A 22899-nucleotide genomic window follows, 5' to 3' on the forward strand; every position below is an offset into this window, starting at 1 on the left:
TAAACACGTTATTATATCTGGTTAACACAACCTTCACGCGTTTTCACACGGTTCCCAAGCCCCTCATCACAAGAGTCCTCAATCTCAAACCCCAATGGCACAAGTCAAATCTGGCATTGGCGCATCAATGTACCAAGCGCCAACGAGTCACAATCAAGACAAAATACAATTCCCTAGTTCAACGCTGCGATCCACCACGCACCATCAACTATCTCACTTTGCAGCACAACGGCCCATCTTGCACTCCAACACCACTGCCGCGACCAGCGTCCACAACTACAGCCAATCCTGGCCCCAAATCACACACTTGACGGACATCTCCTACCCCGAATCCTACTTTCGTACCCCTATCTACGCGCTACCCTTTCCGCATCCAAAGTGGCATGTCAAAGTCGGCACGGGAGAGGCGTATGAAGTAACCAGTCCGATCTGGGAGGAGTATGATGCTGACGTGGGATACGTGAATTGTGTGGGTGAAGTGATGGAGAGTATTGAAAGTCATGTGGGAGACGAAGGTGACAAGGAGAACAGTGTAGAAAAGGACACTAGAAGAGGGAAGAGGAGATTGGACGATGTTTGTGAATGGGCAGCGAAAATGTGAAGAGGAAGAGGTTTAGGGACGTGTAAGAAAATTGAAAAGTAGTCAATGTTTATACTACGACGCAAGTCACTAGGGCTCTTGATTCCAAAGCAAGTGGGAGTATGAATAGGTCCTTGAATTTACACAGGTCTTTGTATAGGCTTCGGCTGCACTGCCGTCGCCGGAGCACCAGGCACCGGGAACAGCGGCGTAGCCGCCTCGTTCATTTCGCGGATTTTCTTGATCAAGTTGCTGTCAAAGTGTTAGCTTACTGTGCTTGCATCTCGACCTTCGAAGACTTTGACTTACCTAACAGGCAGATTCAATCTATCCTGTTCTCTCCAAAGGATGCCAACAACTTTCTCTCGCCCGCGACTGTGATCTTCCAAGTGTTCTGTGATCAATTGTCTACCCAACTCTTTACTGCATCCGTAGATTTTCTGCGTGCAGCCGTCGAAGCTGCAGATCCAGGAGTCGCGAGGGCCATTGGCTTCGTATGTTGGTAAGGGTGTTGATATTATCGGTGGTGATACTATTGATTTAGTATTTCCTGATGATGATGCTGGATGCGCATGGGGAGGGAGATGGGAGGGCCGATTACGCAGCGGCAGAGGTGGTACGGCGCTGACTCCTTCAGAGGCAGAGTCCGAGTCGCCAGTTGTGGGTGGAGACTCAGGTGCTATGGATGCACTGGCTGTACGTTTTCGTCGATCCTTCTCGTCTTGATCACCGTCCGTGTCGTCTAGCTTTCTCTTCTCTCGACCTGGAGATAGGGCGTGGGTTGGTGTGTCGATGCCTTCTTCCTCATCGTCTTCATCACTACTTGTAGCGTTGCTGCTTTGCTCGGCTTCCGAGTCGTCACTTGCCGGCACGGGTGCTTTCCCCTTTCCGCCTTTTTGTCTCCCTGGCTTAATGCTGATCCCTTTGCTCTTGCCAGAAAACTTTCCACTCGTAGGTCTTAGCACAGAGAGCCGGCCTTGCTTCCGTCTACCTGGCGGTCTACGCACAGGTGTTGTTATGGCGTCATCTTCCTCATCTGACGTGTCTGAAGAACCGCTTTCACCGCCTCTCAGAGTTCCGTGATCTTTCCGCGGTTTCAATTCCACACCTTCAGCTCGCCGTTGTTCGGCTGCGGGAAGTGTGTGACCGGCTGACAGCTCTTGATATATAGGTTCGGCGGCAAAGAATTGTATGTTCTTCCGCCGCGGGTGGTCCATCATGTAGCACAGATTCTGTGCGTGTACCAGAAGCACATTCTTCGCAGTGTCTGCCTCCTCAATCTCGTATCGCCTGACAATGAGTTCGGCAACGCGATCCACCGTTATGTGATTCCGTCCTGCTCGTAGAACCCGTTGATTCACTGCTTTCTGCATGAATTCGAAGAGTGCGGCCGCCTCCCACCAGTTGTCGTCTTTCTTCGGCGCTTCCGTTGGTTTCGGTGTCGCATTCGCTTGTGCCGTTTTGGAAGCTGGGGTTGGTGCAGACGCGGACTTCTGGGTCCTCGCTGAGCGTTCGGGTTGGATCTGAGAATAGCGCCCTTCGATTCGTGCCTTACAATTATCGAAGTCTTTCTACACGTACGTTAGATCCGGCACGCGTTTGAGTTCCATGCTTCCTACCGGAAACCGCCGTCTGAAACGTTGGTAGATAGGCGTGTTACTCCAGCTCAGTCCTTGGGCTTTGTTCAGAAAGCACATCATGAGGAACAGATGATGTTGGTCGAATAGTCTCTCAGCCGTGGCCATATCGTTGCAAGGAAAACGCTCGTCCTCTGCATACTGTGTCATGTTAGCGCCACAATGTTGCATGATTCTAAGACATGCTGACCTCTTGGAAGACCAGTTCAGCACTGGGCCCGCTACTCTTCTTCCGCGACTCGCCGTAGATGTCTGTGACAAAGTATAGAAGTTCCACAGCCTGAACCATCTGGTCGTAGATGGGCTTGTACTGCGCTGTTGGTCGTATCTCGAACCAGCCTGCCTGGCCTTGCGCCCAAATCACGTATGCGCCGTCGGTCATTTCGCCGTACGAGAAGCGCGTGACATGTTGTATCTCGATTTCCATGGGCTTGTAGGGTTTATTCAAAACTGCAGCCGCGTTAGCCAGAGCTCTGTGCTTAGTCGTCGCGTCCAACAGCCGACAAGCATGTCTCACATACGGTATTTCAGCTGGCTGCGCCCTGGAGTCTCCAGTCGCCCTTCCACTCGGAGTGGGGTATCTGCATACGCAGCGAGAAGGCTCGCGGGTTTGCCATTGCTTTCGAAGACGATGCGCGCATCGCTCAGGACAAAGATCTCCCAGTCGTCGGAATTGGTGTTGGATGCGTCGAGTGGCTTCAGTATCTCGGATTCTGGGGTCGGCATCTTAAGAAATAATCTCGGGTATGCTGCATGCTGCGGTGTTACAAAACAGAGCTGCCTGTCCAAGGTCAGGTAAAAGAAGTAAGTGGGGATGGCAATGCGGGCGGGCGCGAAGGGCGCGAGACGGGATGCGCGTCCAGGGTCAAAGGCGTGTTATCGATAGCTGCTTCCCGAGGTCACTTGCGTCACTCGAAAGCCAAACTCAAGCGTTGCAGCCTACTACACATTTTATAAGCTAGAAGGTGTTGCATCCAAGTCTATGTAGTCGGCAAGGCGATGTATCACTGAAGGGATTCTTACAAAATGTAGCTATACCAGATCTAACTTTTGCGACGACATGGGAAAGGCCATTTCCGGAAGAGCACATGTTCTCACCTTCGAGGTCTTCGATATTGTACCTTGGTATTGCCTAGAAGATCCATAGTGCCCCCGAGCGGATACATCACGATTTGAAACAGCATAAACTATGGAGAACGTCAATGTATCCGGCAAATTAAATTATACTAATAGTGGGTATCTTGGATTAACACAACGAATTCATCAAGTCATCTCATCAAACCGCAGCCTCCTCGGCAGCCTCCTGCTTGCGTATCTGATCCTCCAACCGCTTCTTTTCTGCTTGCTTCAGTCTCATCATAGTCACCTCTTCTAAGCTATGTGTCTTCGGGCTGAAAGAGAACTTTGGTGTTCCTAGTGGCGTGGTACTTCCAACGCCCTTCCCTATGCCAGGTCCAAATGATGACCTGAAGGACTGGTTCTTCGGCGTAGATACAGGCGTTGACGGCGCTGAGGGCGCGTCGTTGGTTGGTGATTTGAGGTCGGGCTCGCCGTTCGCCCAGGCCACGGATTCGAGCGATGGGTAGTCGGCCTTTCCGTCCAGGACGGCGGCGTGCGCGTGATCGAGACGTGTATAGATGATGAAGACAATGGCGATGACCTTGCGGTGCTTCTCTCCCGACGGTCGGATCTTCTTGTCCTTGCCCATGACGACGCTGTCGATCTTGCCGTATTTCGCAAACATGCTCGATATCTTGTCCTTGTCCCAGTTTGTAGCGTCGCCTTCTCGTTGGAACCGGACCTTAACTGTGCGATCGATTTCGGCGGAGTCTCCAGGCTTGGGTGCCTGCGGCTCAGGGCTTAAGTCCATGAAGCTTGCCTCGTCCTCTTCTTTGCGCTTCTTTTCCATGCGCTCTTGTGCCTCCTTTCTGCGCCTCTTGCCATCTTCGGCTAATCTTTGTATTTCCTGTTCTCTCTTTTCCGCCTCGTTCATATCTTCCGCCCTCTTCCTCTTTAGGTTGTTCATGAAGTCCTTGCCCTCTCGCTCCCTCCTTTCCAGGTCATCTTTCATTTTGCGCCGCCGACCATCCAGAAGCTCATCCTGGAGCACTTTCTCCCGCCGCCTGGTACGCGCGCGGTCATATTCGCCCTTTAGCTTCTCGTCTATGAGGATATCTCGAGCCCATCCGAGGTAAATAAAGCGATCCGCAGCATCTTTGTTGTCGGGATTTTTGTCGGGATGGTAACGAATCGAGGCTTTACGGTAAGCCTTCTTAATCGCAGCTTCCGGCGCGTCGAATGCTACACCAAGCAACTCGTAGAAGTCCTCGGTGGTTGATTTCGCGAGATCTTCGAGGTCCTTGTTGGTGTCGCTCATGATGTCGGTAGACCAAGGTATACGTGAGCAGTCAGGGGCCCAGAGCGGGACGTTGGCGCGTGGGATCGAGAGGGGAGACGAAAGTCGCAAGTGGTTGTGAATGGCGCAAGCGCGAGGCAGCCGCAGAAACATGTGAGATGATCGCCCACTAGCGCGCATTCCGGCTTGGCGCATATTCTCGGAACGCCTACGAAATTTCGCGTTACCGCATACATTGTATTATATTTTGGCAATCGAGTAGCGCACAAGACGATGTATACTTCAGCCTGATTTTGGAAAATATATCTCTGTGTAGGCTGTAGGCAACACAAGTTCTGTTAACATCTAGTGGCCCCAATACCTCCCACCCTAGTAGCTAGAGCTCCGAGCTTCCTTCTATCACCCCGCTGATGCCAGTCGCGTCTTCGATAAAGCGCGCCATTATGACTACTCCTCCGACCGAGAGTCGCAAAGTGCTCGAAGGTATCTTCGCCATCAACAAGCCGCAATGGGCCTCCTCCGCCGGCGTCTTGCGCGACCTCCAAGATCACTTCTCTCGCTCGCCGCTCTTCGCACCCTGGCTCGAAGCCCAAAAGCGCTCCCTCATCATCGCGGACGCTAAGCCCAAACACCTCAAGAATATCAAAGCGAAACTCGGCCATGGTGGTACCCTCGATCCAATGGCTACTGGCGTCTTGATTGTCGGCATGGGCAAGGGCACGAAATGCTTACAACGCTTCCTCGAGTGCACGAAGACATACGAATGCGTGGTATTATTCGGCGCGGCGACAGACAGCTACGATGCTGTAGGCAAGGTTGTCGGCAAGGCGGAGTACGAGCATGTCACAAAGGAATTGGTAGAGGAGAAGCTAGCGCAATTTCGCGGCAAGATCTTGCAAAAGCCAAGCGTCTTCTCTGCGCTCAAGGTGGACGGCAAGAAGATGTACGAATATGCTAGAGAGGGCAAGGACATACCAGAGGTGGCTGCGCGACCGGTCGAGGTAGAAGAGTTGGAGCTTGTCGAGTGGCTGGAACCCGGAAGTCATGATTTTGCCTGGCCAAAGGAGGAAGTGGATGGTGCTGAGATGGAGGGCGCAAAGAAGTTGATGGGCATCCGAAAAGAAGACGCCAAGGTTTACTCCGACACAGCGGCGAGAAGAGGACGGAAACGATCGAGGTCACCAGAAAACGACCACGTTGAAGGCGCAGGTCAGCAACCGAAGATACCCAAGACAGACTCCGAGCCCGCCATGTCTGGCGCTTTACCAGCAGAGGCAGCACCCATTGAGGAGACCCCCGCGGAGAACGAAGTCACAGACGCCAGTGTCGAAGCATCATTGCCAACAGAAGAGAAGACTGTAGTCTCAGTGGAGCAAGCTGAAGCAACCGAAAACACATCATCAATCACCCAGGATAACGCCGCTGAACCCACCGACGCTACCGCATCATCAGCTACGTCTGCGCCCACTCCGCAACCCCCAGCAGCCCGTCTTCGCATGACAGTAACGTCTGGTTTCTACGTACGCTCTCTCTGCCATGATCTCGGTCTCGCTTGTAACTCGCTCGGCCTCATGTCGTCTCTCATCCGCTCTCGCCAAGGCGACTACACGCTCGGCCAGAACGTCCTAGAATACACGGATCTGGAAGACCAATCGAAGTGGGAGCCCCAGCTTCAGAAGCAGCTCGAAGAGTTCATGGAGAAGGAGGGTTGGCCAATTGAGGAACTGGACGACGACGAGAGTTGGGAGGGGAGGAAAAAGGATCTGATGGAGCAGAGGAAGGACAATGACCGGGAGAAGAGTTACAAGGGCGGTGGTAAGAAGTGGAACTCGAAGGGCAAGGGGAAGTATGGACGAAATGGGTACTCAAAAAACATGGACGGTGGACGGAAATGAGGAATTGGTACTACTATGACTTGCATTATGATACCCCATGAACCAATAAGAATGACTTTGGTATTTGGCTATGGAGAATTATTCAAAGAACATGTGTATGAACAGGTTGAGTATGCGACCCAGGTATCCGACATCAAACGTCCGTCCTCGAATTCCTTCGACTTAGACTCTGTCTTATACTCTGAAAGCCCCTCTGCACCTCCGTCACAGCGTCATCCGCGCCCTGCAGTCCCTCTGCCTCATCTTTCCGATCCTCATGGTTGATGAACAAGAAGGAGAGCACCATGATCGCCGCGCCGACCCAATACAACGCCGATGCATACTGTGAGTCTAACAGCATCTGCCCAACCAAACTGCACGGAATAGTCAGACTAAGACCAACAGTGACAATCAGCGGAGATGTAAGCAGCATAGCGTACGCCCAGCAAAAGTCGGAGACGAGAGATGATGCGCTGTTGATAAGCACGATGTTGAGGATGCGCGATGTGGGCGGGAGCTCGAAGGGTTCTATGCCGGTAAGATGTAGGATGATGAATCCAGGCCAGAGTAGTAAGATGTTGGACAATCCAACAAGGCCGAAGAATAGAGGCATGTTGACTTTTGTCTCGTCGCCGATCCGAGACTTCATGAAGACCGTGTAGAAACCGTATAGTACAGCGGACACAAAGGCCATGACGTCGCCAATGGCTAGTTCTTTTGGTGTCTTGTGCGGGAAGGAACCGCGGTTCTCATCCGTTTCGCCGGACACGTCGACCATGGAGATGAGGGCTACACCGCCGAGAGACGCGAGTACGCCGAGGAATTTGAGCAGCGTGAAGCGCTCAACGCGCATTATGGATCCCAGCAGTAGGGTCCAGATGGAGGACGTGGAAGACAGGATAGTAGAACTGGCGACGGTTGTGTACTCTAGACAGGCGGCCGCAAAGTAGTTTGCCAGGAACCAAAGGAGACAGAACTCCAGCGCCAGTTTCGCTGTATCTCTTATCGTCAAGCCGTCGTCCTCGTCCTGGCCACCAGTTTTCCCGGTTGCGAAACTTTGGGAGCCGTGCAGCGAGGATGATAGCAGGACTTCAGTTGCCTCGTCATTGCGCGCTTTGTTTGAGGCTGAGGTCGAAGAGGGGGTCTCGTGTTCGCGGAGGAGCTTCCATTTCCCTGCTCGCCGTTGCAAAAGGTCGCGTGCGTGTGCTAGGAGAGGTTGGCGGTGCTGCCGCGCGCTGTTGGGACGGTGACGGTCGACCCATAGGTGGTGGAGGAACATGGGTAAGAGAGGGATGACGAAGAATGTTGTGTTTACGTAGGTTACAAGGTAGGGTTTCGAGTAGGAATCGTCTGCGAATATTGTCTGTCGGCTTGTCAGCTATGCGCTTACCACTACCTGTGCCATCCCAGGGGGTGCGAGATACGTACACTCGCGAGGAAATTACTAGCTGTCCAGAGTAACACCGTCGCAAGCAGGAGAGCTATTCCTACTGCGTGTCGCACTTTGCTCGTCCATAATCCCTTCTTCTGTCCCTCAGCCCACTGACTGGCCTCGCTCGCTGGGCTCTCGAGGTAGTCTTCCCCGCGCAAGTATGCGCTCTCGTCGGAGACGTCGCTAACGCGTGGACTGAGCGGCGTCGTCTCAACATCTTCTTCCCTCCGAGGTATCATGTTGATAGGGTGTAATAGAAATTATTGTAGGTGTATAGGACAGGTCCGTCAAGGAGGGTCTTCGGTGATAAGCGGGCTCACGGTCGGGGTACGTGTCGAGGCATGGAAGAATATGCGAGCGCCCATGAAATCAGTCGTTTGTCAAAGGCAGAGAAATATGCAAGTGATGGACTCGTGGCACGGGGTGGTTCGGCGTAACACGCGGACACTTGATAAGAGGGTGCTAAGTCCCGGGGGTTGCGAGTTTCATGTGTCCTCGTGTCTCAAAGAGGCCCGTTGACGGGATTGTGGCGGTGCCGCCTTAGCCACGGACCCACGTCATCACGGATACGCGGGCGGAAGGCACGCGTCTGATAGCACTCCAGGCAAAAGTACTGTTCATGTATGTATTCATATATTCTTAGGCAGCTATATCGACTAGGTGACCATGACCCCATCCGTGACGATAGATTACAGGAGTAAGAGATCCTCCTGCTCAAGAAGCATGTTCAACACCAAACTCCATGCGAACTCCAGATGCAAGACGGCATTGCGGCAGATGAGGTTCCACTGTCGGCTCTCATAAACATCGCTTATTTCGTGATGGCATACACTAGCATGCGCAACCGCCTTCGCTGCCCTTGAGGTCGATCGGGATTGTCTCGGGGAAGTCGTTGCTGAAGTCACCCACGTCCTCCTGTGCTAGAGCTTGTCGTGCGATAACTACGGATGTCAGCTTCCGAAAGCGGGGGTTCGGATGGCTCTAGGTCTGGCTTACCTTCAAAAGCTTGCTCGACGTTGATGGCCTCCTTAGCACTGGTCTCGAAGTACGGGATACCACCCTTCGATTGGCAAAATGTCATGGCGCGCTTGGATGAGATCTGGCGCTGTTAGCATGATGCCTTGACCGGTCGCTACAAAGACTCACCATCCTTTTGCTCTCCTCCACATCGATCTTGTTGCCAATGACAACCTGTCCGCGTCAGTACAGATGTACACCCAATCTACCCGTATGCACCTACAAATGGGAAGCTCTCAGGATCCATCGGGCTAGCCTGAACCAAGAATTCGTCCCTCCAGCTATCCAGGGTATCGAAACTCTTCGAGTTGTTCACGTCGTATACGAGGACGCAGCAGTCGGCACCGCGGTAAAAGGCAACACCGAGCGATTGGAAGCGCTCTTGACCGGCAGTGTCCCAGAGCTATCGTAGGTCAGTAAGATCCAAGCGCGCAGATTCACATGTACACACCTGCATGGTAACCAGCCTGTCGTCGACCAGCACTTCCTTGGTCAGGAAATCGGCACCAATCGTGGCTTTGTAGCTTGCGCTGAACTTCTTGTTGACCTGTAGAGACCGTATAAGCCAGTATTCATAGCCTCTAGCTATCACTCGTGTCGTGTATAGCTCCACGAGGGGTTCTCCGTACATATTGGTTCATCAAGCTCGTCTTGCCGACCCCGCTGTCTCCGAGGATAATGACCTGCGCGCATTAGCCGTGAAGGGCAGACCTTGTTGGGAGCTAAAATACCTTGAGGAGGACCTTCTTCCTTGATGCCATCTTGTAGAGAGTGTGTGTAGGTAGGAAGACGAGGTATGGCGCGGTCGATTCGAGGCGCGAAGCTAGATGCTTCGAGGTGGTGCGGAGTTGGCTGCGCGGATACTAGGCCGAGGTAGAGGGTATGCGACGCCAATATCTAGGTCTCCAGGACGTTGGTCGAGTAGGGAAATCAATGCACTGCGTTTATGGCGCAGATACGGTGAGGATAGGTGCAGCTTCGTTACCAGAGATCGATGATGGTTGATGTCAAGCTGGGCACGGACATGGCGCTAGCCGCCCGTCCCATGGTCTGAGGTGCCCACGTCAACTCACGCGCCCACCTGACACCGCATTCACATTGACCGTCTACCCCCGCCGCTGATCCACGACTGTCCATGAAGGAGAGCTTCATCCTTATATCAAGTCCCAACAGTTGCTCGTGTCATCGCCAATCTCCAACCTGGCGCGACTGCGAACCTAACCGATACCTCCAGGGATACCAGTAGATCACCTAAGCGGTAAAGTTTAAAGCTGCCAGTATGGGCCTGTCCAGGTGCTCACACATCGCTCGTAGTACTAAATCTACAGTGTCAACCCCTCAACTTCTCTACGATTTTTGAACACCACACCCGTAATCACCATCTTGAACTTGCACGACGCTTCCTTTAAAACATTCGGATGGCATCGAACTGGACAACGTGCTGTATTCCTGCTCGAGAGATAAGCGAGAATTTACTTGAAAGCTCTTGATATAGTAAAACGGCCCATCATCACATGAAAGAACACCGTATTAAAGCATTGAGATAAAAGAATCCTAAATGTATTACTCCTTGGATATAGCATGAACACTTTACTTGGTTAGACTCCGCATGTTTGGTCTCTGATAGCAAACCTACACAGTCAAACTATCAGCAATCTACTAAGTTTCGATCGTTGATTTCTGATCGAGTGAACGCAAACACGTCTTGGCAGAGCGCCGGTTTCACTATCACTGTAGTTTCGATAGTGCGTTCTTTCCTCGCCCCAGCCAACACCACTGATCCTTTCCGTATCCAAGTCGTCACAGTTCTAGAGATCAATCTTTTGCCATGACGAACGCGGATCCCCTTCACTCGCATTTCATGGCGCTCACTAACATCGGAGGCACTTTGTCCGAGCAGGAGCGTATACAGCTGATCAGTGGGTCGCTAATCGTCCCAACCGCTCGTCTTTTATGAGAGAATACTGACACGAGTATCTAGATACACTGGTATTTCTGGTCCGTACCGAGTATCCTTCCGTCACCAGTGTTCGCGATGTCAATCTGGTCACCATTCAAATATCATCCGACAGATATCGCATCGACGTAACATCCCGCAAAGGAACCATCATCTTTGGGTGGGACGTAAGAACACGCATTGAGGTGCTCGAGGGTCTCCGTGATGCCATAGAGAAGCGAGCAGCGCAAGTGATTATGGATACGAGCGGGCCACGGAACGGACGTGTGCTGGCAAAAGACCAGCCAAAGTCCCACAGACAAGACCCCAAGGCGTCATCGGATGGTCTGAAGCATGAAACTGACAAATTTCTTACAAAGAAGGCCGATGGCGATTTTGCAAGTCTAGACGCCATGCTCGTGAAGGACGACAACAATTATCAGACCTGGATACCTTTTCGCGCCGGTCCAAAGAGAAAGGCGCAAAATCAGAACGAGCGCACAAGGAAGAAATCCAAAAGAAATGACTGCGTCATGAATGACGAAATACTTGGCGAAACAGAAGAGGAAAGGATGTCAGACCATGAAGGACATGAGGAAGCGATGGACAGCCACATCGAAGGCGAACCAGAGGACATAGAAGAAGAAGACCCGCCTCTATCTGTCAGCGCTGTGCTTGCGAGACATGTAGCTGGAGAGCGAAGGGGTCGAAAGTGGAGAGGCCGTACGGCTGACATGCCGATGAGGCACGATATGGATGGCATTGCTGAAGGGAACGTGTCCGATGACGAGCAGGTCATCATTGGAGAGGATGACGACTTCTGGCGCGAAAGGTAGATACTGTGCAGTCAGCAGGCGGAAGGCCACGCGAGTGAAGGATGTTTGGCGGTGGTGTTGGGTAGCAGCTGTTTAGGTAGCGGGAATGCGAAGCCCGGCGCTAGCAGCCCAGCAGTCTCGATCTCTCCGCGCGCATGTCCATTGCTTCCCTACTCGTTCCAATCCAGTTCCCTTGCACAGCGTTGGAATTATACTCCTTGCTACACGAGTTCTGTTGATCGAGCTCGATGGGTCGTGATGGCTTCCCCATCCTGCACCGTAAACCATGGTCTCTTCGCAGCTTCCCCGTGCGGGGATCCGTATGATACCTAGGTAGCCACGGTCTTGGTTGACGACCAGCCGCAACGCAATTGTATATGACTGCGCATCGGGGTTGAACTCATTGCTGTCTTCTTAATTCTCATTTCTCCTACCACGCACACAGTGTTACTTGGAAGATGTCGCAAACTACTACCACCGGAACCGAGACGATGCGCCTGCCAGCAACGATGAGAGCATGGCAATGGTCAACATGCGGTACCACGCTCGAGGAGGCAATACAGCTCAATGAGTCAGTACCGCTGCCGACAGCGAAGCGGCCACTCGCAAGTGGAGAATCTCTGATTCAAGTTCACGCTGCTGCTTTGAACCAGGTCGACTACAAGCTTGCAGAACTACCCATCGTTGGGCGAATGGCCATCCCTAAGCCAGCAACCCCCGGACTTGATTTCGCTGGAAGAGTCGCTGGAATGGGACCGGATTGCGACCTCACGGTCGGGCAAATGGTTTTTGGCAAGCTCGAGCCGAAGCAACAGTTTGGCACGTTGGGAGAATTCATCATCGGTTCAAAAGCGGGAACGGTGCCAATGCCCGATGGTATCTCAGCGGAGCAAGCAGCAACGCTGGGAGTCTGCGGTCTTGTTACATATCAGTGCCTCGCACCGAATGTAAAAGCCGGTGACAGAGTACTAATCAACGGTGGTTCAGGTGGTACGGGTACTTTTGCCATTCAGATCGCAAAAGCTCTGGGATGCTATGTCACAACGACCTGCTCCGGTAAGCGTCCAACAGTCGCGACAATGATGCCTTTTCTGATCCCTCACAGCCGCAAATGTTCAGCTTTGCAAGGATCTTGGGGCCGACGAAGTCATCGACTATCGCCAGAACGATGTACCTACCATTCTGGCAAGCAGCTCAAACCACTATGACATGGTTCTCGACAACATTGGACATCAGTTTGAGCTATACTGGAAATCACCCTCCTTCACAAAACCTGCAGCGAAGTACGTCCAGATCGGATCTCAAGTGAGCCTACCCTTTATCTACGATCTCGCATTCCGCTTCCTGGTACCGACGTGGCTTGGAGGTGGACAACGGCCATTCTCTTTCGGTCTTGCTTCTACGAACTTCGATGACTTCACGAAGTTGGGAAAGCTTGTTGCGGACGGGAGAGTGAAGCCTGTCGTGAGTGAAGTGTATGCTTTCGAGCATGTACCCGACGCTTATGAGAAGCTCAGAACAGGCAGAGCGAAGGGAAAGCTGGTAGTCAAATTGGGAGTGAAGTGAACGACTGGCTGAAGCGAGAGCAAAGCGTGCCACCCTCCAGATCTGAAGCGAGGCCAGGCTGTGGGAACTTGTCGTTCGATGGCCGCAGCTGTGTTCGCGCGTGGAACCGAATTGCTCGCTGTGCACAAACTGTTCAGCCTCAGTTCGCAGAACCTCCCAATAGGAGATTAGTGCGCGAAAATGGTAATCTGGATAAGAAAAGGACCGTTGTTGCCATTCGCTCAGTTTGCGTGGACGCGCTCGTGGCGGCGCTAAGGCTGGTTTCAGGCAACGAGGAGGCTGTGTTGAACGCCGATCTGCACTCAGCTGTGTGTACCAATACGAGCATGCATTCCATCAGGTTCCGAATGAATCGATTCCAATATTGCGAAATACCTTGACACTCTCGAAAGGATGCGACCCAGCAATTAGTAATAAGAGGAACTTACCATCGCGCATCTCACGAAGATATCCTGACGCGCCTATATTACAGAGAACTCCTAATTTGGAAGCGATATGAGTGCCTCGTTTTCGAAAAGGGAAGGCAAAAGAAGACAGGAAGCTAGTCCGGAAGACAATCCTGAAGGAAGGAAACGACTTAAACCGACCATCGACCTGACATCACCACTGTGTGCGGGATGTCAAATGCTTGACATCGACAATGTTTTCGAAGCGGCCCTCAAGTACTACAAACGCAGAGTAGAAGATCCAGACAAAAAGTCGAAGCTCTACGAAGCTAGCGATGGAAGGCACTTCTACGCTGATGCAGTTTCGGTGCATCGGTTTGGCACGAGGCTGTCCAAGCCATCAGATTGTCCCTTGTGCGACTTCCTTCGATCTGTCAGAGTCGAGCCAGATGTACATGAACGCTACAAACTACTTGCGTTCCGTAGCAGCGATGCTTGGCTCTTCAATGCAGATCGGGTGAGAAACGCCTTTAAAGAACCCGACTTCCTCGAGGAACGCCACGAAACAGTGTTCATGGCAGTCGTGCCAGATATAGAGTCGATCCCAACAACCGGGCACGATGCCACATGGCTAGACTACGAGATTCCGGCTGTGGGGGCCATCTTCTACAAGCCGGCTGACAAGCCCAGCGACTTTCTCAGCCAGAACCTGCTGGGAGCAAGAGAGCTCAACGGTTCATTCGATCTTGAGCGGCTACGGGGTTGGCTCGATTACTGTCGCAGCGGACACGGTACCGCCTGCAGACAACGTGCATCGGAAGAACCGGTAACCAGAGGCTTTCGTCTGATCAACTGTACCAAGGATCCTCCCGAGGTTGAAGACAAGCCGTGGGGAACTCCGTACGCTGCTTTAAGCTATGTTTGGGGATCTACACCTGCCGATCTGGAAGACTGGCCGGCAACTGTCATGGACGCAGTCGAGGTCACACGCAAGCTCGAGTTTACCTATCTGTGGGTGGATCGGAGCTGTATAAACCAGGCGGATCCAGAAGAGAAAGGCTACCTAATTTCGAGGATGACCACAATATATGAAGCAGCTGAGTTTACCATCGTAGCAGCTGCAGGAGGTGGTGCTAGCCATGGTCTTCCTGGGGTACGAAACACACCTCGCAAGCCACAGCCAAAGTACTACGCCAATAGCGGAAGTCTACTTCTTTCTATGCTCCCTGACCCGCGGCGAGAAATACTCCAGTCGCAATATTGGACCCGCGGGTGGACATACCAAGAAGGAGTCCTCTCTAATCGCCGTATCGTCTTCACAGAACACCAGTTCTACTGGGAATGTCGATGTATGGCTTCGAATGAAAGCGCGGATGTGTCGCTGTTCCACCAACCCATAAGCCATGAGAACGATCCCAACACCATTCTGGTAGACTTCATGCTGAGCGGCATATTCAAAGGCGGTGCATTCAGCGGAGGCAGTAGTGCGCACCAGGGAGACTTGGTCATTGCTAACGACGAGGAGTATCGGCTGGACTATGGCTTTCCTGTCGTTGAGGAGATAACCGTTGGAGCGCAATTGCGAGGGCTGTGCGAACATATGCGTGAGTTTACGAAACGACGCTTGACACAAGCTACAGATACCCTGCCAGCCTGTAAGTAATCTGCCTTGGAGAACAGCCGGTGTTACCAATACTAAATTCTGCGCCATCTCTAGTCCAGGGTATCGTTGGAATGTACGAACAAACCACATCGCTGCATTTGTTTCACGGAATACCTTTGTGGACGGGCGATATTGCTGGAAGCGCTGCCCCCGCTCAGATTACCCTCGCCTTGGCTATATCGTCATGGTTTCACCGTGCGGGCTCGCATCAGGCGATGTTTATCTCCGAAGCATGTATGCGACGTAATCATTTACCTTCGTGGACCTGGTAAGAGAGCCGTTGCGCGAGCTGCGTGTAAGACATTGACTAACTTCGTATCTTTAATTCTAGGGCTGGCTGGGGCGGTACAGTCAGTTGGCGGCTACCTCCCAATACTGAATATTGCGCTTATCTGAGTGATCTGATCAATGCCACAAGCCCAAGTCTCGTATGGGGTGCGAATATGTATCTCTCTCATCCTGGACGTCCAGAGGTGGTACGGCTGTTAGACCAAAGCTCAGCGCTTCGTCTGGCCAACGGCACGTTTTCCACACTGGAGATAAAGAATCCGTTTCTCTTGAACAAGTTCCAACCGGTCAAGGAAGTAAATCGAGAATGGTCGTGGGGCAGACTGGTTGGGAGGATTGGTCGCGAACGGTATATGTCTCACCGTGTTGACAAAGCCACAGACTGGTGGAGGATAGGTGGTCGCCTCGCTTTCACCAGCATGTCAATTGACATAACCCAACAAGAGTGGACTGCCAGACACGGCTCTGGCGAGTTCATAAGTGTTTTGATCTTCGTGGGGAGATTCCTCGATGTTGAGCACGGGTAAGTGTATCCGTACGAACTGTATATGAGACATACACTGACGTCGTACACCTTGATGTAGCGCGGCACGATTTTTGACATTGCGAAAGGTACCTCATTCCAATCCTGTTGTGTGGGAGCGAGTCGGCATGCTTTCTTTGGTGCTTGGCTACATAGGCAAGACCCGGAGCGTTTCGGGTCTTTTTTACCTGACGCCAGCTCATGCTCGGAGTGGTTCCTTAGTGATCCAATGAAGTAGCGACTCTCGCGACTAGATGTCAAAATCGATTATGCAACCGTAGGAGTTGCTGTGAATTCCCTGGGGCGTGTGCGTTTAAGAAATACGGCTAGCGATGGTAAGATTGATGCTGCAATTCCAAAGGAGTGCACACTTGGTGCTCTGTAGAAACTCAAGGTGCATACAGTTCATTGAGGATGTACTTCCAGGGTGGTGATGGCTTAGACAAAGTGCGTGATGTACGTCATGTAGCCGCACCCCACATATACCTCGGCAACAGCATCCATGAGCCGACGTCTTCACACGCCCATCCCGTACTTGACCCTGAACGGCAGAGGCGAAAATTGAAAGAAGAGCCACGATCCTCAAGCCTTTCAAGTGACACATGCGCAAGCATGCAGAAGGTTTCGGTCTGGGCTGACGACCTCGGTCAAAAGCGGATAACCTGAATAGGAAATCCCATCCAGACTTGTCGCATCTCCAAACATGGAGGAATTCACATTCCCATCTTGTCGCGCACATCCGAGCCCTGGCATGCCAATTATTCTAGGCCGGCAGCCTCAAAAGTACCGGTTCGGTAGAGAAGCCCGACCATGCGAGTGATCTCCGACAGGGGCCAGGGCGAAAGGTGTCAGGGCGAGCAGGTAATGTACCCGCTCAAGTGCATGTTATGTGTCACTGGCGTATGGTACCGAAGTGCCGATGCGAGGTGGGATGGTACCATGGTGCATGTATCAGGGATGTGGGGAGTGTGTTCTAGAATACTGGCTAGTGTGGAACGTGGTTGCAGGATTTTCATGTGGTGGCTTTGTGGTACGAGTTGTAAGGGGCGAGTATCGTGAGATCCATTTTAGGAAGGCGCTTCCGGTGTGAGAGTACTATGAAGCGGTGTGATTTGGTCTGACTGATGGGTGGGGTCCGGTGGTGCTCTGTAAAGAAGTGTACGCCATGAACAGACCTTGCGCGGCCTCAGCGGCCTCAGCGGCTCATGTATACCGCTTTGTTCATGTGCCTAGAGGTGAAGCTAGTCAATGATTTGTGAGTTACTTCAAGAAAGCATGAGCCAAAGATATGTCAGAGCGTAGAAGTTGATTCTGCTTGTACTATGTATTACTTGCTATTATGCTAGTCACGAATTGTGATCTATGAGTTGAACTTTTCTTTGTGCCAAGGAAAAACGCCTGCTGGATGTCCATTCGATGCAAGAGCGGCTCAACCTGAGCTCAACCCAAATACACTAGCAATGAGTCGAACGCCGTAAAAAAAGTCCAATAAGAGTGGCGAGCATGTAAACGCGACGCCGGGTATATCCTACAGTCCACTAGTAATAGTTCCAAGCGAAAATAGACCAATGGCACAGTAAGGAGATTCGTGAAGCGTCGATGATCTCATCGTAAAATGGGGTATAAGCGAAGAAAGGAAATAGGAAGCTCGCAGCTATTGCTCCAGGCTGAAGCTTCCGGAGCGGGAGCTGCTGTTGGAAAAAGGAAATTCGCAGTCGTCGACGTAAGTCGGGGGGCTGATAGGAACGTCTTCGTAGAGAGGAGGTTGCTCCTCATCCCAAGCAATACCCATACCAGAGCGCTCAGTGAGCACGAGGTGGAACTGAGTGCGGAGAACGCGAGCGGCGCCAGTGGGAGTGGCTTGGTTGAGCTTCTTGAGGGGTGCCCACTCTTCAGCGACAACCATCTCAATGATGAGGTTGTGCTTGACGCTCATGCCGCTTGGGCTCTCCATGTCGCAAAGAGGCTTCAGGCCGACGTTGCAGGCGGCCTGAAACTCGACATCAATCTCGCCCTTCTCAAAGTCGGTCTTCCAGCCAGTCTTGACCTCCTCGCTGGCGATGGCGCGAACATCCTCGTGAAGGACACCCTTGCCCTCACCCCCGACCTTGGAAATGTGCTTGGCACAGGCTGGAGCAATGAACTTCTGCGTCTCCTCAATGCGCCAGTTGAGCTTGCGCAGCCTCCATCGTGTTTGTGAGTCTCCTTTGTTTTGCACAATACCAGATAGGCGCATCTCAATGGGAAAGTCACCAATCGGGTGGATGACCGGGGGTAGCTTCACTGAAGCGGTAAGGTTCGTGGGAGGGAAGATGCGAATAGAGTGCTTCTCGGCTCCGGGAAAGATGGCGCGCTTGATGTCCAGATTGCGCTTGTAGGTAATCTTACCCGATGAGGTAGTAGCAACAGCGGAAAGGTAGTAATCGACTGTGGCGAGGCTACCATGTGTAGTCGCAGGAAGGTGTCCCGGCAGCAAGTGGCTGAAGGGGAATGTGTGTGGGCCATGACGCAGCGAAGTAGGATGCGTCAGGAACTCCCACTTGTGGATTTCGGTGGTTTGCGTGCTGCAATCGGGGCAGTGTGGGGCGACAGGCTTCTTAGTGGAAACGATGGCGAGCATGCGCATCTCGAATTTTTCCACGGTGACGTAGGGGTCATGAACGTTGATGACGAGCTGACCCGAGAAAATAGCGCCGGTCGAAGACTGGGGGCTGTTGTAGAAGACAATGGGCGGCGACTCAACGCTCATGTTCATGGAAGCCGCGCCCTGAGCCTCCACCTTGGGGCTCTTCTTGACCTCCTCTTTTTCTTTCGCATGCTTGTCATGCTTGTGGCGGTTGAAGATGTCCATGACGAGCGACTCTTCCGACTTTGACTTTGCTTTTACGCGGGGTGCGTCGTAGGAGTAGACGGGCGGCAGCAGGCCTTCGGCGTGCGGTTTGACGTGGTCCAGTTTAGGCAATGGCGTGGGAGCCACCCTCGCGAGGGTGCTCAACAGGCGACCGGGCATGTCTGATAAAGAATCCGGGGTAGGACTGAGATTGAGTGACGTGAGTGGATGTTGGCAGCTGTGAATCTGCGAGATAAGGAGCTGTCCAATGGAGTGAGGGAGTGGGCCGAGATCCGATATGCAGGTGCAGCAACTGTTGAATGCGGTAGCGTTCAAGAGTTAACCTTGTGGGAGTGGAGGTGGTTATAGAGAGTCTGTGGCAGGAACATGTTCTAGCTGTCAAAGTAGCCAAAGGGGTAGCACGGGGTAGGGCGTGGTCTTATTTAAAGGCGTTCAGCATTTTGAGGGAAGTTTTACATGAGAGAAACTCGATTTCGCATGATTTCATCGGTTATACCAGATGCAGGGATTGCGCACGCCACGCTAACGGGTTCTGGCAAGCACACCCCTGCGCCTTCCATGGAATTTTTGGGTCAGGAGGAAGGAACGCACGGCCTGCCGCTCTCGCGATCGCCCAGTAGCTGTCGTGCCTGCCAACTAAAAAGACGTCAACACCTGGGCAACCTTCTCAGCTGAGCTGGTACGAGAGCGTCGTGACTGTCGCGCCCTGTACCGGTGTATGCAGCGCATCCCCATCACCATGCATTACCAAGCGCTCGCTGCTGACCGCCGATTCATCACCAGGCCGAACGCATTCCGAATTCCAGCTCGTGCTTTGGCCGCCGCCAACAAGCACCGTGGTGGCTTGACTATGCGGCCAACATGTGTGACTCGCCGACGGCCATTCACTTCAGCACACATTGTACCAGAGGGTCTCCACCCGGAAACCCTGGGGTGCTCGTCCATCGCAACGGCACACTGTCCGCCCGCTAGCAATCATTCGCTGACGCACATCTGATGCCCTGTTCCCCGCAACATGGCGTTGTGATCGCCTGCAAAGTGCGACTCTGGGGACGAATATTCGAGCATCTCCTCGGACTGCCCATAGACCGGCGCGACTCCCCGCACTCCTCAAGGGCGCGCATCGTCACGTCAGGAGGTGCACCTGACACGTATTTGATGACCGCTAATGCGCCCTACTCGACTACATTGCGCATTGCTAATTGTGCAACGTCTTCGTCAATTCACAGTCATATTCGTGCTCATCGTGATGGCGACAGATGCCAAGCCGCGCCGGCGTTAGGTAATGCAACGAGTTTTTCCTACACCCACCGTGGAGCGAGAAGAAACGCTGACTGGGTACTCCACCTGTCCCAGATCCTTTACAGCTTCTTTGCACACTTTGGCGTTCCGGCCCGATATTGGCTGTTACCTACGATGCGTCGTGTCAAAGCATCCACTTGTTGAGGGACCAGACTGGTCTACATTACTCGATGGAAACTGCGCCGGTTCCGATCACGCAGCCACTTTCGCGTCGGAAATGCCCGACGACTCCATGTGGATCAGGGCAGACGAAGCTTCCAAACACCACCTAGAAATCTCACGATACTTCGCTTAACAACGGCGACGCTTGCATGGCGTCCGCGATCTGCCAAGACTGGAGCGCCCGATTCGGTAAAACAATTGCATTCTCTGCATATCTCTGGTTAACTGAACCTTACACTGAGTCCATGTGGCGCACCCATGGTTCGTTCAAGGATCTCTTTCCCGTTGACATATGCAACTCAGCATGCCACGCGTAGCTTCAGGGTTAGAGTCATCATGGCGAAATTTGACCTGAAACTGACGCCATCCAATGGCCCGTGAACGTGTCATGGCGGGACCACACTGGCAGCACGAACACCATTTCACCGCTTCTGTGGTTGCTGAATGCAGACACAACTCGCGGTGTCTAGACCTCTAGAACGGTGCCCTGCATTGCGGCTCTTTGTAGCCTCATCCGGGCGCAAAGCTTCGATCTACGACGGGCCGATTCGGTATACCTCTCTTGAACTCCAATCCAGTATTGCACGGCGCTCCCGCTGTGGCGCTTTTTGCATCGGGGTCTATTCCGTCGTATTAAGGCTGTTATTGTCACGAACCAAAGTAAGCATCATGGCTTCTAGCTTCGTCGGTCTCGCTTTCTGTACTGAACGCCGAGCAACCCCGGATCGGAATGCGGAGTAGCATCCGGGACATATCAAACTCATCCATTCCGAGAACCGCTTGTCTTTCCTATAGCACTGCCTCCGGGCATATTCAGAAATCTCTGCGCATGCCACTGACAGCTGGACAGGTGATACACGCAAGCGCGTCACCAGGACACGTCTGAACACGCCCTATACCAAGTGGATCGCGTTTGGCGAGACATGGTTTTCTCGCAACGAGTGTACCCGCACCAACGCGTCGCTAGTACCCGCATAGGAACAGTACCAAGATCTCCCACGTACGTCGATCTACCGTGGACAGAATGCAACAGCTTTTTCTAGTACATGCAGCAAGATTTTCCACGGCCCATAAAACACCAGAGCGGCGCAAATTTGCATCCTCACTTCCTACCTGGAATAGCTTCAATTGAAGACTTGGTGGATTCGACGTCTCGTTGAACATCTTCAGACGACCTGACCCATTTCCCATGAAATCACCTTCGGATCCAGCCGCTATTCGTACCATTGGAGACGATGCGCTGTGCTTGAGTTTCTTTTGCAGCTGTGTTCAGGATCGCGACTGGGTAAGCACGACGCATGCTCCACAGTCAGCGCTTGCGCGGAAGATATTGCGACCTTCTCCCTAGCATCGTGTGGAGTAAGTGGGCATGGCATTCGATTCGAGCTAAACGTGTTCTCGCGTGTGACATCGCAAACTTTTCTCAGGGATCCCTGTTCCTGTAAACAGACTCACGCCATGTATCCCCACCGTCAGACTCAGAAAACTCCATTAGCGTAGAACGAGTGTTTCGGACATTGCGTTGAAACCAGGACTTTCAAAGTAGAGAACAAGTCACGCATGAGCATGCAGTTGAGGAAGTGGCAGGTGCATCAATTCATTAGATCGTGCTACGTGCCATGTAGACCTTCACCCATCCTGTTGTCCGAACCCTAGACTCCATACTATGCAAGCCGTGTTGGTATCTTCAAGTGGTATCGTAGATCTACTCGTCGTCCTCATCGGCCTCGTCGTTGACGACGTTGAAGAAGCGGAGCTCGTAGACGCCCTTGGAGGTGGAAACGACGCGGAGCCAGTCACGGAGCTGCTGCTTCTTGAGGAACTTCTTGGTGCTGTCAAGCTATTAGCCAACATCCTTCCCTTTGAAGCGTCGGGTCTTCAACATACAGGTACTTCAGGTAGCGGCCAGAGAACTCCTGGTGCGCAATGACCTCGATCTTGCCATCGCCCTGCTGGCTGATCTGGATGGTATCACCAAGGTTACCGGTGCGGCCCTCAACCTTGATGCGGTCGTGCAGGAACTTCTCGAAAGCCTGGATGTCGAAGATCTTGTCGTTGACGGGCTGCGAGCAGTTGATGATGAACTTCTTGGTGACCTTTTGGCCCTTCTTGGCGGCAGCGGAGCGCTTCTGTAACTTGAGTACTTAGCCTACTGTTCTTGTGCGCGTGGGGTGCTCCCTTGCGCTGGACAGCAAAGCGGTTGTACGTACGGTGGTGGACATTTTGGCGGTATGGGGGTGGGAGCGCAAAGAAATGGATATCCTGCGTCTGATTTGGAGGGGTTGGAGAATGAGTGAGTGTCGCGCGGTGCGCCAGAAGTTCGAGCAGTTCAAAATTGCCGGCACGATGGTGGGGTACTAGTCCCGAAGGGGCTAGTGGCGCCGACTGCTCGAGCAGCTCGGTACCTGAGGTCGTCATCATCGTTGTTGATGCATCCCAGCAATTAAACGCTCTGACTATCTTTATTACATTCCGAAAACTCAATAAGCTCCGCGCATGCCTTCTATGAGG

General features: G+C 52.7%; 10 protein-coding genes across 10 annotated transcripts; 4 read left to right on the top strand and 6 right to left on the bottom strand.

Moving 5' to 3' along the window:
- Positions 1-720: 720 nt before the first annotated feature.
- J4E78_003113 (uncharacterized protein) lies at positions 721-2943 on the bottom strand (the record flags this gene model as incomplete). The annotated part of the gene is made up of 6 exons (XM_049363755.1): positions 721-832; positions 890-1112; positions 1182-2151; positions 2200-2358; positions 2408-2667; positions 2739-2943. 6 exons carry the CDS (start codon positions 2941-2943, stop codon positions 721-723), a joined length of 1929 nt encoding a protein of 642 aa, XP_049224420.1.
- Positions 2944-3493: 550 nt separating this feature from the next.
- On the bottom strand, positions 3494-4594 carry J4E78_003114 (uncharacterized protein; the record flags this gene model as incomplete). Its single annotated transcript, XM_049363756.1, has 1 exon — positions 3494-4594. The coding sequence occupies one exon, from the start codon at positions 4592-4594 to the stop codon at positions 3494-3496; it is 1101 nt and encodes a 366-aa protein (XP_049224421.1).
- Positions 4595-4983: 389 nt separating this feature from the next.
- Positions 4984-6468, top strand: J4E78_003115 (uncharacterized protein; the record flags this gene model as incomplete). Its single annotated transcript, XM_049363757.1, has 1 exon — positions 4984-6468. One exon carries the CDS (start codon positions 4984-4986, stop codon positions 6466-6468), a length of 1485 nt encoding a protein of 494 aa, XP_049224422.1.
- A 133-nt stretch (positions 6469-6601) lies between these two features.
- J4E78_003116 (uncharacterized protein) lies at positions 6602-8118 on the bottom strand (the record flags this gene model as incomplete). The annotated part of the gene is made up of 2 exons (XM_049363758.1): positions 6602-7810; positions 7876-8118. 2 exons carry the CDS (start codon positions 8116-8118, stop codon positions 6602-6604), a joined length of 1452 nt encoding a protein of 483 aa, XP_049224423.1.
- A 592-nt stretch (positions 8119-8710) lies between these two features.
- YPT7 (Rab GTPase ypt7) lies at positions 8711-9657 on the bottom strand (the record flags this gene model as incomplete). The annotated part of the gene is made up of 7 exons (XM_049363759.1): positions 8711-8820; positions 8876-8978; positions 9026-9070; positions 9120-9299; positions 9348-9443; positions 9526-9579; positions 9628-9657. The coding sequence occupies 7 exons, from the start codon at positions 9655-9657 to the stop codon at positions 8711-8713; spliced, it is 618 nt and encodes a 205-aa protein (XP_049224424.1).
- A 1100-nt stretch (positions 9658-10757) lies between these two features.
- Positions 10758-11668, top strand: J4E78_003118 (uncharacterized protein; the record flags this gene model as incomplete). The annotated part of the gene is made up of 2 exons (XM_049363760.1): positions 10758-10815; positions 10878-11668. 2 exons carry the CDS (start codon positions 10758-10760, stop codon positions 11666-11668), a joined length of 849 nt encoding a protein of 282 aa, XP_049224425.1.
- A 488-nt stretch (positions 11669-12156) lies between these two features.
- J4E78_003119 (uncharacterized protein) lies at positions 12157-13213 on the top strand (the record flags this gene model as incomplete). The annotated part of the gene is made up of 2 exons (XM_049363761.1): positions 12157-12703; positions 12753-13213. 2 exons carry the CDS (start codon positions 12157-12159, stop codon positions 13211-13213), a joined length of 1008 nt encoding a protein of 335 aa, XP_049224426.1.
- A 495-nt stretch (positions 13214-13708) lies between these two features.
- On the top strand, positions 13709-15262 carry J4E78_003120 (uncharacterized protein; the record flags this gene model as incomplete). Its single annotated transcript, XM_049363762.1, has 2 exons — positions 13709-13712; positions 13755-15262. The coding sequence occupies 2 exons, from the start codon at positions 13709-13711 to the stop codon at positions 15260-15262; spliced, it is 1512 nt and encodes a 503-aa protein (XP_049224427.1).
- Positions 15263-17727: 2465 nt separating this feature from the next.
- J4E78_003121 (uncharacterized protein) lies at positions 17728-19083 on the bottom strand (the record flags this gene model as incomplete). Its single annotated transcript, XM_049363763.1, has 1 exon — positions 17728-19083. The coding sequence occupies one exon, from the start codon at positions 19081-19083 to the stop codon at positions 17728-17730; it is 1356 nt and encodes a 451-aa protein (XP_049224428.1).
- Positions 19084-22093: 3010 nt separating this feature from the next.
- RPL22 (60S ribosomal protein L22) lies at positions 22094-22610 on the bottom strand (the record flags this gene model as incomplete). Its single annotated transcript, XM_049363764.1, has 3 exons — positions 22094-22220; positions 22276-22517; positions 22599-22610. 3 exons carry the CDS (start codon positions 22608-22610, stop codon positions 22094-22096), a joined length of 381 nt encoding a protein of 126 aa, XP_049224429.1.
- Positions 22611-22899: the final 289 nt, after the last annotated feature.

This window comes from Alternaria triticimaculans (assembly GCF_023758025.1).
Source record: "Alternaria triticimaculans strain BMP 0046 chromosome Unknown scaffold_3, whole genome shotgun sequence".
NCBI classification, from domain to species: domain Eukaryota; kingdom Fungi; phylum Ascomycota; class Dothideomycetes; order Pleosporales; family Pleosporaceae; genus Alternaria; species Alternaria triticimaculans.